This window comes from Gadus morhua, chromosome 23 (assembly GCF_902167405.1).
Source record: "Gadus morhua chromosome 23, gadMor3.0, whole genome shotgun sequence".
NCBI classification, from domain to species: domain Eukaryota; kingdom Metazoa; phylum Chordata; class Actinopteri; order Gadiformes; family Gadidae; genus Gadus; species Gadus morhua.
In genome coordinates, this window is record NC_044070.1 from 25,128,370 (window position 1) to 25,142,210 (window position 13,841).

The window sequence follows — 13,841 nt, forward strand, 5'->3', positions numbered from 1 at the left end:
CCTACAGCTTGGCTGTTGTAGTGGAGGATTGTTCCTCTTCCTGTTCCGTCACGGTCAAAGTCTTCCCCCACTCCACTATTGCAGCCATTAAACAGCAGGCATGTCGTCTTGCACCATCAACTTATTTATGAGCACATCGCCTTCGGTTAAGTCTCAAACCCACCACAGGAAACCTCCAATTTGGATTGGATGCTTGTGATTGTTCTCAGCCTGACTTGTTAGTCACTTTGATTACAAATAAATCATCTTAATGTCTCAACAAATAGACTGTATAACGACCTCTCGCATGAGATATCCAACATAGTTGAATGCAGTAGAGAAGAGGTAAAGGAAATGCATTTTCTTCCCTCACCTCATCTGTCTATCTTCCCCCTCTGCGACACTCACTCCGATGGGGTCGATCATTGAGCACTTCACTGACCCAAATGCGTTGATAAAGGCATTAATAAATATAATACATTATGCGGAGGTACTGGAGGTGCAGTCCCCTCATCTCCTCCCGCTCTGCCTCAGGTCTTCCTGGAGTACGGGTTCCCCCCGAGGGTCCAGCGCTGGGTGATCGGCCAGTGCCTGTGCGCTGACCAGCGCTCCCTCGCCTCGTACGGCGTGCGTCGGGACGGCGACACGGCCTACCTTTACCTGCTGTCGTCACGCACCGCCCGCCTGTCGCCTCAGCCAGCCAACCTCGACCAGGAGGGCACCATCGGGGCCTCCTGGTCGCAGGGTCATCTGGCCTCCAGCACTCTGCCTCCCAGACTGGGCCCCGGCTGCAGCCCAGGTCAGGGTCCGATCTCCTGCATTCTGCCTCCCAGACTGGGCCCAGTTCAGGGTCTGGCCTCCAGCGCTCTGCCTCCCAGACTGGGCTGGTCTATGGGGAAGTGGTCTCATAACATACGTGTTTGTACCTTTTGTCTGTTCTCTGACCACCTCCAGGAACGGCTGGTCTTTCAGCGGGAACCGAGAGAGAGAATATCTCTGAAATCAGAGAGCTCATCAACTTGGAAATGCCTCAACTTGGTGAAGCACTGAGCATCGGCAGAGTAGCATCAGGCACACAGGTATAACCCTAACCCTATCCACTCAGAACACATGCTGTCAGTGGCTGCTGCGATCTGTCAGTGGCTGTCTGCTTGTGTAGCGCGCGTCAGTTCACCAGGTCGTTCAGCGGCGGAGGGAGCTTCACAATTCAATGTATGATCTGCTCAAGCTTTAGCAAACTAAACATATGGAATTTCTTCTGCCTAAAGAGTTTGTCATTTGGTGTAAACCTCCAAATGGATGTTGGGTGTGTGTTTGTGTGTCTGTCTGTCTGTCTCTGTGTGTGTGTGCACTTTTAAATAGACCCACAATGACAACATCCAAAGCCCGTCCAGTAAGGCCATGTTCTGTGTTGCCCCAGGGTTGGCCCTGCCCCTCTTGCACCTACATCAACAAGCCCACCCGCCCGGGCTGTGAGATCTGCAGCACGGGCCGCCCCGAGGGCTACGCCATCCCGGGGGCTTACCGGCCAGACCACCTGGAGCTCAGACGCATCCAACAGGAGAAGGAGGCCGTCAGACAGTACCAACAGGTAGGAGGAGAATACTCATTCACTCACTCTCTGATTGGGTAGATCGGTTAACCCTTTGCTCCACTGACCCAAATGAGTTCAAATAGACTTCAGTTTGATACATAGGATCATTAATGACACGTTTGACCCAAATGGGAAGGGAAACAGGAAGGAACAGGGGACTGGAAAACTGAATATTCCCTGACCAGGAATCCTCCGACAGAGGAGATTCCGACATTTAAACTTATCAGAAAAATGAAGAAAACAAATGAGTGCGGAGAGGGACGCCGGCAGCGCAGCCTGGGGCGGGGCCAGGGTGGGCGGGGCAAGGTTGGGCGTCGGCAGAGGCTCTCCCAGGTTAACTCTCTTCTCTTCTATCTCTGTGTTTTCTGAAGGAGAAGGGGAGAAGAGAGGAGACGAGGAGTGAGACCAGGAGTGCCGGTGCTCAAAACTACTCGCTGCTACTCAACCTCGACCAGGATCCCTAAACAAGCACACACACACACACACACACACATGCATACACATACACACACATACACACAAACAAACAAACAAACAACATATACACATCAGTGGCGGCTGGTGGTTTTTAAAGTGAGGGAGGAAGGACTGCTCGCTTGGTTGCCATTGGCCTGCTTTCACTGTTAGTGGCGTATGGTGGCATAAGTATGTGAGACTCAAGTTGGTTCAGGGTGTTTTTACACTACAGCATGGAGGGATAATTATGTGAATAAAATTGATACAAATTCACTTTGATTGATACAAATACTTTGAAAGCTGGTGTGCAGCATGTCTTTGAAATGGGCTACAAGGGCAGGAGGAAAGGATGCAAAGCCAATTAGTCAAATCAGGCCTAATCTTGATTTGTATAACTAAATAAAAGAATCAGGCCCTATCATGTGACCTATATTTTCCCTTGATGACCGAAGCTTTTCCTTATAATTTGGCCATGTTTATTTTCAGCTACAGTTGTTTTAAGAAAAATGAAGACAAGACCAAAAGGGATGCATTTAAAATGCATCATGCTCTGAATCATTCACTAAGATCCTTCCCACAATATCAAACCGAACGGTCAGAGTAACAAATAATTAAAAGAACAAAAATAACATTATTTCACAACTATTTACGTGAGCTGTAAGCCTAACATTGTTTGAGGCAAATTTGGATGTTAATGGCCGTTTCAGAATGGTGTTGTTTTTTTAGGGCATTTAGCAGACTCTTTTATCCAAAGCGAATTACAATAAGTACATTTGTCATAAGAAGTGCATCTAAATATCGCTGTCGGTACAGAAAGGATGTTCATAGAACCAAGTGCAACAATCGCTAGGCTAACCAATTCCCCCGTGTTACAGCAATGATAGCAGCTACTGCATTTGCTACACAGTTAAGTACTATAATACAACAATACAATACAATACAGTGTACAATGGTGGCCAGAAGGGGGAGGGTGGCTATGCAGAGTTGAGGTGGACTCTGAACAGGTGAGTCTTGAGTCTTTTTCGGAAGATAGTGAGCGACTCTGCGGTCCTGAGAGCGGCAGGGAGCTCATTCCACCACTGAGGTCCCAAAAACGAGAAAAGTTGTGACTTTGCTGAGCGGCCTTTGCTAGCTCTTAGTGATGGCGGTACCAGGCGTCCAGCTGAGGTAGTTGAGCGGAGGGATCGACCTGGGGTGTGTGGCTTTAGCAATGCTTGGAGGTAGGCAGGGGCAGTTCCATCAACTGCCTTGTATGCCAGTACCATCGTCTTAAATTGGATGCAAGCTACTACAGGGAGCCATTGGAGGTCCCGGAAGAGGGGGGTCACATTGGAGAACTTCGGTAGGTTGAACCCGAGGCGCGCTGCCGCATTCTGGATGCGCTGCAAAGGTTTAATCGCAGAGGCAGGGAGTCCAGCCAGGAGCGAGTTGCAGTAGTTGAGGCGGGAGATGATCAGTGATTGGACCAGGAGCTGAGCTGCTTCCCTTGTGAGGAAGGGCCGGATTCTGTGGATGTTGTAAAGTGCAAATCTGCAGGATCGGGCCACCACAGTGATGTTTGCGGTGCAGCATAACTGATTGTCCAATACCACACCGAGGTTTCTGGCAGTTGGAGAAGGAGATGCAGGGATGTTCTCAACGGTGACCAGTAAGTCCATGTGTGGGCAATCCTTCCCTGGTTTAGGAGGAGCTCAGTTTTGTTGAGGATAAGCCTCAGGGGATGGGCAGTTGTCCAGGTGCTGACGTCCGCCAGACATTCCGATATGCGTGTTGCAATCAGGGCTTTATCAAATGAGCGGAAAGAGAGAAATAGCGTCGTCTGCATAGCAGTGATAGGAAAAGCTTTGTGATGCAATTACCGAGCCCAGAGATCTGGTATAGAGGGAGAACAGAAGAGGCCCCAGTACAGAGCCTTTAGGGACACCAGTTTCAAGCGTGCAAGGTTTGGACAAGGAGCCATTCCATGTCACTTGATAGGTGCGGTTCGTCAGGTAGGATGTGAACCAGGAAAGAGAAGATTCAGCGATGCCAAGTTCGGCAAGAATGGCAAGGAGGATCTGGTGGTTCACCGTGTCCAATGTCTATAGTTCTGGATGTCGGTGGTATTAAGAGTTGTATTTTTGAGGAGAGGCTTTATTCTGGCAGTCTTGAAAGACGCTGGAACAATGCCTGAAGGAATGTTATGTCATGGTGTTAAGCCAATTACGATTGAGGGACTTCTTTTATAGATCAAGTCAATCCTCCTCGCTGATTGTGTTGCAAAGATATATGTGACCTGGTCATACCAAACTGGATCGGTAGATCTGGCTTGGTAGGGTTACCTTAACCCTACCAAGCCGTTACCCTAACCCCAACGGAGGAGCACCGATAAATAGGTAGGCTCGGCGTGGCGCTCGGCGCGGCGCTCCGCGCGTTTTACTTCGGGACCTTGCTCAACTTTTGCCGGTGGAAACGCCAATATAAGCGAACCGAGCCGCACCGAACCGCATCAAACGGTCACGCACCTCTCGGTGGAGACGCAGCATGCGACCGAGCGGGTTGGTTGGCTCTCGTAGCCTAGGCTTGAGGGGATAACCCCTCCCTCCGGGCTGATCCACCACCAGGGCTCCTTCTTATTGGTTCATAGCACCGCCAGGGCTCCTTCTTATTGGTCCATAGCACCGCCAGGGCTCCTTCTTATTGGTCCATGGCACCGGCAGGGCTCCTTCTTATTGGTCGATAGCACCGCCAGGGCTCCTTCTTATTGGTTCATAGCACCGCCAGGGCTCCTTCTTATTGGTTCATGGCACCGCCAGGGCTCCTTCTTATTGGTTCATGTCACCGGCAGGGCTCCTTCTTATTGGTTCATGGCACCGGCAGGGCTCCTTCTTATTGGTTCATAGCACCGCCAGGGCTCCTTCTTATTGGTCCATTCAGAGGAGGAACTTCCCCTCCCTCCCATTGAACTCATGTTATTCACCGGCACCGGTCTGGGCAATCTTTCTTTTTTATTCTCAAGATTGTTAAGGAGGATCTTCTTCCCTCTCCTCACTGGAGAAGCCTCCACTCCACTGACACACACACACACACACACACACACACACACACACACACACACACACACACACACACACACACACACACACACACACACACACACACACACACACACACACACACACACACACACACACACAGGATAAACCTACATGACTGCTAAGCTAGAATGTATTTGATGTATACAATAAATGATTGCATATTCATAGAGGATATACAATTATCCTCTTGAAACTGACAGAGCACCATACACACAATGGTGTATTTTACCCCAGATGTTTTCATGATGAAGTCTACCAGCCTATTCAGATTGCACTGACCACATGAAATGGTCTTCATGAAATGGAGTCCTGAATTTGTAACCCAATAATATTAACAGCCTATATTTGTGGAACTGTCCTTTGTTTCTGTACTCAATTACCTACCTGGGCTGCCTACCCAGGTTATCACGAGGTCGGTAGGTTAGCTCATCCCAGTGGGGCTGAGGGTTGCACAGTATTTTTACGGATTGAACCTTTCCAAATCTCAACTTAAATGTACAAAGTTTTTAATATGTATTTTACTATGTAAAAATAAGGTCACTTTTACCAGGTAACGTCAATCAAACCTTGCACCACCCAATATCTGATCAGCGAGTGGAGATCCTGAATAACATTAATTTAACCTGAAAGATCAAAGAGGTTTTCGGATTCCACAGTACATGATTCCCTTACTCAAGCCAACGCGCTCGTGTCAAAGCTCAGCTGTCAGGATAGTTCTTCAGTTCTCTCTGACTCTCTTTGTCTGTTTTTGTCGTTGACTCTCTTCTGAAGGCTCCGAGGTGCTTTTACAACTGAAGGGCATTGGGCATGTTGTTAGTTCTGCCGTAGCGTCTCGTGCGGTTCTATAGGCAATGTGATAATAAATAAATGAAACACAATATTTGACTCAACATCCAAGTTACATTTGTGAAATAGATTAAATCGGACACAGTGTTAAAATAAGCAGGAGAAAATCTTACACATTGTCACTACTACTGACTAAATAACTGACCTAATATATTCTTAAATTGATTAGATGAATGTTTTCTATTTTGCACAGTGATGAAATGTAAATGTTAATAATAATTAATAAAATGTTTAGACAAAACTGTGTGTGTGTGTGTGTGTGTGTGTGTGTGTGTGTGTGTGTGTGTGTGTGTGTGTGTGTGTGTGTGTGTGTGTGTGTGTGTGTGTGTGTGTGTGTGTGTGTGTGTGTGTGTGTGTGTGTGTGTGTGTAAGGTTGAAGATGAGCTACATAATATAACGTATAAATGCTAATACGTTTTAGGATTTACCCTGCAAGAGTATCTCCACACCCACCTCCCAACCACTCCTCCCTCTGGACCCTAACCCAACCACTCCTCCCTCTGGACCCTAACCCAACCACTCCTCCCTCTGGACCCTAACCCAACCACTCCTCCCTCTGGACCCTAACCCTAACCCAACCACTCCTCCCTCTGGACCCTAACCCAACCACTCCTCCCTCTGGACCCTAACCCAACCACTCCTCCCTCTGGACCCTAACCCAACCACTCCTCCCTCTGGACCCTAACCCAACCACTCCTCCCTCTGGTCCCTAACCCTACCACTCCTCCCTCTGGACCCTAACCCAACCACTCCTCCCTCTGGACCCTAACCCAACCACTCCTCCCTCTGGACCCTAACCCAACCACTCCTCCCTCTGGTCCCTAACCCAACCACTCCTCCCTCTGGTCCCTAACCCAACCACTCCTCCCTCTGGTCCCTAACCCTAACCCAACCACTCCTCCCTCTGGTCCCTAACCCAACCACTCCTCCCTCTGGTCCCTAACCCTAACCCAACCACTCCTCCCTCTGGACCCTAACCCAACCACTCCTCCCTCTGGACCCTAACCCAACCACTCCTCCCTCTGGTCCCTAACCCAACCACTCCTCCCTCTGGTCCCTAACCCTAACCCAACCACTCCTCCCTCTGGACCCTAACCCAACCACTCCTCCCTCTGGACCCTAACCCAACCACTCCTCCCTCTGGTCCCTAACCCTACCACTCCTCCCTCTGGTCCCTAACCCAACCACTCCTCCCTCTGGACCCTAACCCAACCATTCCTCCCTCTGGTCCCTAACCCAACCACTCCTCCGTCTGATCCCAGGCCAGGGAGGCGGAGCGCAGGGAGAACTTTGCCCGGCTGGTGCAGTTGGATGGCCAGGAGGTGGTGTGCAACCCGGAGGCAGTAGACTGTAGGATCTGCTATGCGGACCTCCAGCCAGGCCAGGGTGTGCTGCTCAGGGAGTGTCTCCACTGCTTCTGCCGGTAATGCTTTGCTCCCCAAGAACTGACATGATCTCATTGTTTTTCTTTGCTATACGAGTGCAATTTTTAAAAAAAATTCATAATCACAATGCAAATTACTTCAGGTTTCTTGGGGTTAATTGTGTCCGTGTGTGTGTGTGTCCGTGTGCGTGTATCCAGAGAGTGCTTGCGCTCTGTGATCATGCTATGTGAGGACCCAGAGGTGGCGTGTCCCTACAGAGACGAGACGTACTCCTGCTCCTGCATCCTGCAGGAGCGAGAGATCAAAGCTGTGAGTTCACAAGAAAACGCCTCATCATTAAAGCATCATGTAACAATACCATTGTTACATGATGCCAAAGCATCATGTAACAATACCATGTTATGCTGCCATCTTATCTCCATATACATCATTTCATTAACATTACTTTTATACATATAATGAGGTATAATTTTTATTGTAGATTTGTCTGTACATATTTGTTACCTTTGCTTATCTTAATACCGGTGCTTTTTAAGAAAACCCAATAGACCAACTAGAAACAAGAAAATGATGTACATCCAGGGACGGACTAGGACTGAAAACAGCCCTGTGGGGCATTCAGACTGGGGCTAAATGATTCATATCCATCCCCCTAACCATAACCCATATCCATCCCCCTAACCATAACCCATATCCATCCTCCATCCACCTCTGTCAAAGCTCCATATACGTGATTCCGTGCGCTTCCCGATCAATCAGGGGATGTCGCCAGGCCACCCCAGCTGTACGGCCGGTCAGGTTAACGGGTGTGTGCTCCCCAGCTGTACGGCCGGTCAGGTTAACGGGTGTGTGCTCCCCTGCTGTACGGCCGGTCAGGTTAACAGGTGTGTGCTCCCCAGCTGTACGGCCGGTCAGGTTAACAGGTGTGTGCTCCCCTGCTGTACGGCCGGTCAGGTTAACGGGTGTGTGCTCCCAGCTGTACGGCCGGTCAGGTTAACGGGTGTGTGCTCCCCAGCTGTACGGCGGGTCAGGTTAACGGGTGTGTGCTCCCCAGCTGTACGGCCGGTCAGGTTAACGGGTGTGTGCTCCCCAGCTGTACGGCCGGTCAGGTTAACGGGTGTGTGCTCCCCAGCTGGTGTCCGGGGAGGAGTACGGCCGCTGGCTGCAGCGCGGCCTGCAGGTGGCGGAGTCGCGCTGCGAGGGCAGCTACCACTGCGCCACGGCGGACTGTCCTGGCTGGTGCGTGTACGAGGACACGGTCAACGTCTTCCACTGCCCCGTCTGCCGCCAGCACAACTGCCTGCTCTGCAAGGTGCCGAGCATTGAGACTAGAGAGACAATGAGCCAGGATCCTTAAGAGCCAGGATCTCCTGCTCTCTAACCCTCTCTCCCTTCCACCTCTCCAGGCGATCCACGAGGGCATGAACTGTAAGCAGTACCAGGACGACCTCACGTCCAGAGCCATAAACGACTCAGCGGCCAGACGCACCAGAGATCTGCTCAAGGTGGGAGCCTTGTTTCTGCCAAGCTGTTTTGGCTGCGGACCCTAACCCAGTGTTTATTCTCTTTACAGTGTTAGGCGTCTCTTTTGAATTCATTTGAAGCGGTGTTACATACACATACAACAAGATGATCACAAACAATGACTTGATTATACTAGATTACAAAGTTCTTACACATAAAATATGTTGAGTAAAAAGGGGGACTTACAATGGGGAAAAAAAATGCTTCTTGTTTGTATCTTGCTTGTGTAAATTTGACCAGACAAATTTGCAACATTCTCTGAGGAACCTTTTGCGACCACCTTCTTTATTCTTTGTAGTATATTGGTCGACAATCTTGTTGTTTTTACATGTTTTGCTTTCTCCCCCGTTAGGTTTAGCTAATCTTAACCCTAACGCTTGTTGTCTCCTCCGTTGGGTTAGGGTAAGGGTTAGCTAACGGAGCTAACCCTAACCCTAACCCTCGTTGTCTCCTCCGTTGTTTCTATGTGGCGTCCATGATGTGGAACGCTCCCACGGCCAGACCCTGGTGCAGTCGGGGGAGGCCATGCACTGTCCTCAGTGTGGCATCATTGTCCAGAAGAAGGAGGGCTGTGATTGGCTGCGCTGCACTGTCTGTCACACTGAGATTTGCTGGGTGACCAGGGGGCCACGCTGGGGCCCCGGGGTAAGAAAGCCCTCCCACTTTAGGATAATTAATAATAATAATAATAATAATAATAATTAACCCATTCATCGCGGCTTTTCAATATGTCAACGAAAAAAATCATGTCTTAGTTAAAAAAGATATATAATTGTTATCTTTTTAATACATTTGTTGGAAATGTATAATCGTAATATCCGAGTAGTTGCGTACTGTGCATCCATTTTAAATATTTGACGGAATTTCAAGAAACTTCCAAAGAGCACAAACCATAATCATTGTAATACATCACCGGATCTTATCCCACTACAAATGTACTTTATTTGTTCTTACACAAAGACAAAAAATGTAAGGTTTGTGTGTTCTTCACAAGGGTCCCGGGGACAACAGCGGGGGATGCCATTGCAACATCAACAAGCAGAAGTGCCACCCCAAATGTCAGAACTGCCACTAGGCCAGTGACCTGGTGTTGAGGCTCTGGAGAGAAGTCAATCCAGAGCTGGCATGTCAAGGGAAGTGTCCATGGGAAAATCTAACAGCACACAACATGTTTACCTCCTCGTTGGTAACCTTGCGCTTGTCATCGATTAAAAAACACAATGCAGTTTGAATATTTTCTTGGTTCAGCAGTGGCACTGGAGGGCTGATGATGTTTGATGCTTAACCATTTCACTTTTTGAATTGTGTTGGTTAGCTTGCCTTACAAGTGCCTCTAGTTGTGAACAGGTGTCGGAAGAAGCAGGTAATGTAGTGTCTTGGCCTTTTAAAGAAAATAAATAAATATATATATAAATATATATGCACTGCAAATTGAGCAATACAGACAGGTTTTTGTTTTTTGTTTGTATTTGTTTGGCTGTTAAATAAAACGGAAGTGACCTTATTTTTGTAGCACACCAATGAAAATTACTGTTACAAGGATATAGTTTATGGGATATTTAATCGAATTCCATGTAATCCTGATATTGTACATTTTGGCCTAAAATTAAACCAAATCTATACGGTGAGCAGAGTGTTTTTGGGTGTGATTGTGAGTTTCAGTGTGAGACATTCAGTTTGTTTACATGCACAGCTTAATCAGATTAAAGCCATAGTTCGACCATGCGCCTCAATCGGACCACTGCAATTGTCAGAGTATACATGGCGGTGAGAAAATCGATTAATTGGCCGAAGCATTTCATACCATGGTAAGGTAGGTGGCGCTGTACCCATTTCAACTAGTGGTAAAAGAGCCACTGGTTGAGCTCTTTATGTCACTAGCAGCAACAAACTCAGGTGGCATTTGAGAAATGTTTTCAGTAGGCAGCTGTCAGTTCACTTCAGGTCCAGGCCATTTCTCGGACGCTCCATTGTTCCGACTCCTCGGTCGTATGCAAACTCCTCCGGCGGCGGCGGAGCAGCTCCTCCGGGAGCCCGCATACGGCAGCAATCCCTTTCCTCCATGTCGCGTTTCAATCTGGGTTTCAGAGAGTCAAAGCCAAAGTTCCTTTCCCCCAATTCCTTCTCCACCATGGCCGAGATAACCCCCACTACGAGTCTTTACTTGTTGCTGAGGTACCAGAGAGTCTGAGAACCCAATGCAGTCTTTAAGATTCATAATATCAGAGAATATCCCCATCAGCAATGACTGAATAGAGATCGTAAAAAAACAAGACACCGGCTTCCTCCATCTTCTTCGCCACCTTTTGAAATGAATCTCAGTTTCTCATTTTCTGACGGCGACAACAAGACTATCGTCTCCTTATACTTCCGGCTCATGGCCCCCAGTAAAAACTCGAGCATGCGCGGAACGCAAAATCCGTTTCCAATCCGATTGACTGTATACATGCACGCTTAATTCGACTACCAATCGAATAATATAGGGCTCTTAAATCGACTAAGAGCAACAAGATTAGATTCGACTTTAGTCCGACTAAGGTGTACACCTGCATCTTAATAATCCAATCATAGTCGGACGAAGCCAATCATTCGATTTTCTGGAGTGTCATGTAAACGCACTGATTGAGTCAGTGACTTATGATAATGTCTGGGCCTTTGTCAGATAAAATAACTAAATAAATATTTCTGTTGACCATTTTTTGTAGAATTTCTTGGGGCAGCATTAGCTCAGGTGGTAGCGCGGGTTCACTGGTAGTCGCAAGGTGATCAGTTTGATCCCTGCTCAGAACCGAGCCGATTGTCGAGGGTCCTTGAGCAAGACACCTAACTCCCGAGCGCAGATCATGGCCGACCCCTCGCACCCAGGTCACGGCCTCTTCATCCCGCCTTCCTTCTGGGAGAAGGTTGCTGCTGCCTAGAACTGTTTTTTTCCCCTCAGCTGCCAGGCTGGTATATGACTTTGGCTACCAACCATAAATGATTCTGATGATCTGAGGGCGACAGAGCACGCGTCGGCGAGATTATTTTAGCAATTTAAAGCTTTATTCTAATGTGGACATTTGCTTAACAAAAAGAGAAGAGTATTATTGGCAAATAATTGATAAAAAGTAATAAAAACAGTTTGTTTCTATAAATGTGTATTTCTTAATCGTTTTTAATTAGTTGAAGACAAGCAATTACTTAATTTGATCCTGCAGTGTGGTAACACTGCATTTTATACATAATAGTGTAAAATGATGGTAAGATATACTGTGTCACTCGCTTCACACAAAGTGTATAAACAGGTAACTCTCGGTCCCGAAGAGGAATATTTTTGTCTCTAATTTGGACTCGCTGGCGACTTGGAATGGAACCTCTTTGGACATCCACTCGACAAGCCTTCGCCGGACCAACGTGGTCTTGACTACAGCTCTGCAAGAAGGTAAGCGCCATGCTGCCACTGTACCCGAATGTGTTCGACGGCGGACTTGTGTGGATGTCAACAGCGTGGGAAGGACGACACCGTTATACAGGACTTGAGGGGTATTCCATCAACCAAGCTAAAGGCAAAGCCGGGCTTATTTCACTTAGCCTCGCTACTTTCAGCTAGAGTTGGGTTCCATTAACGTGATTTAAGGGAATCTCCGCTAAGTAACCATGGCAACTTATCCGACTAAACAAACCTGCCAGTTTCCTGAAACCTTAAAGCCTTCTTAACGCTACGTCATTCGTAACCTCTACTTCACGTTCTACCTTTACATCTCGCGTGTTTCCCGAAACGTTCTTTGCTACGAATCTCTTCCGTACGTCGATTGTTGGTAAGGTTGGTCTAAAGTGCTCGTAGAACCTTCTTAGCTCTACCGTAGTGATGTTTCAGCTCCTGACGCTAGTCGCCGCCGCGAGATGCACTCTTTTTTTCTCTCTTAAGTGCCGGTAATGAAAGGTTCTGAAAGACGGCATACCCATGTATTACTAAGGAATAAAATGTTTACAAAATCTGTCTGGCACGTTTTATGAAGAAAACGTTTCCAAAAAGCATCGGACATATGACCCAGTGTGCTGCTCCATGTATCCAATGTTGACAACGTGACATGATATGGCTAAGCTGGATCATCACCCGCACCAAATCATCTGACCACATCACCCCGGCCCTGTCCTCATTCAACTTCACTGGCTCCCAGTACACTACCGTATCCAATACAAAACCCTACTCCTCACCTACAAAGCTCTCCACAACCTAGCCCCCAGTTATCTCTGCGACCTCCTCCAAGAATACACTCCCTCCCGGTCCCTCCGCTCAACCTCTGCTGGACTACTATGTATCCCCACATCACGACTCACTACAATGGGTGCTTGGTCATTCAGCTGTTCAGCACCCAGGCTCTGGAACTCCCTCCCCCCACACATAAAACAATCAGACACCATTACAACCTTCAAGTCACAACTCAAAACTCACCTGTTCAAACTCGCACACAACGTCTAACTGATCACTGTTTTGATTGTTTTTTTGTTTTGTTTTGTCTTGTTTTTGTTTTATTTATTTCTTATTGCTTATGTTTATTTATTTTTACACAGTCTTGTTTTTTTAAAAAATGTATGATGACTATATGCTCTGTAAGGTGACCTTGGGTGTCTTGAAAGGCGCCTCTAAATTAAATGTATTATTATTTATTATTAAGCTAACAACATAAACAAGAGGAGCTAGGAAAGGAAATTAACTGCGTGTTCAGAAGGGCCAAACGTGTGGCTACATACAGCACTACAAAAGTCGTCAAGATTGAAAAAGAAAACAATATTTGTTGCACAGCTGAACGCTGTATCACATCATGAGCTGGCTGTTCTCAATTCACAACACGCATTCCATCAAAACTAGCCTACCTCAGGCATTCTGACCAAAACTCATGCACACCCCACAATTAATCCAGAATTCAAGCAAAGCAAGAATGACCAAAAATCACTTTGTGTCAACAAGAGACTGACTCCATCGGGAGCGTGTCTATG

The 13,841-nt window shown here is 47.5% G+C and overlaps 1 protein-coding gene across 2 annotated transcripts in view; it reads left to right on the plus strand.

Moving 5' to 3' along the window:
• The window catches only part of shrprbck1r (sharpin and rbck1 related), a 13,117-nt gene extending 2,628 nt beyond the window's left edge, over window positions 1-10,489 (plus strand). For both annotated transcript variants that reach the window (XM_030348896.1, XM_030348899.1), the window contains exons 5-14: window positions 8-98; window positions 514-778; window positions 934-1,058; window positions 1,400-1,570; window positions 7,215-7,375; window positions 7,535-7,646; window positions 8,470-8,649; window positions 8,744-8,842; window positions 9,363-9,506; window positions 9,856-10,489. In XM_030348896.1, coding sequence (XP_030204756.1) covers window positions 8-98; window positions 514-778; window positions 934-1,058; window positions 1,400-1,570; window positions 7,215-7,375; window positions 7,535-7,646; window positions 8,470-8,649; window positions 8,744-8,842; window positions 9,363-9,506; window positions 9,856-9,936 — 1,429 coding nt within the window. In that variant the 3' untranslated portion in view covers window positions 9,937-10,489. The remainder of the gene's footprint in view (window positions 1-7; window positions 99-513; window positions 779-933; window positions 1,059-1,399; window positions 1,571-7,214; window positions 7,376-7,534; window positions 7,647-8,469; window positions 8,650-8,743; window positions 8,843-9,362; window positions 9,507-9,855) is intronic.
• The last annotated feature ends 3,352 nt before the right edge of the window (window positions 10,490-13,841 follow it).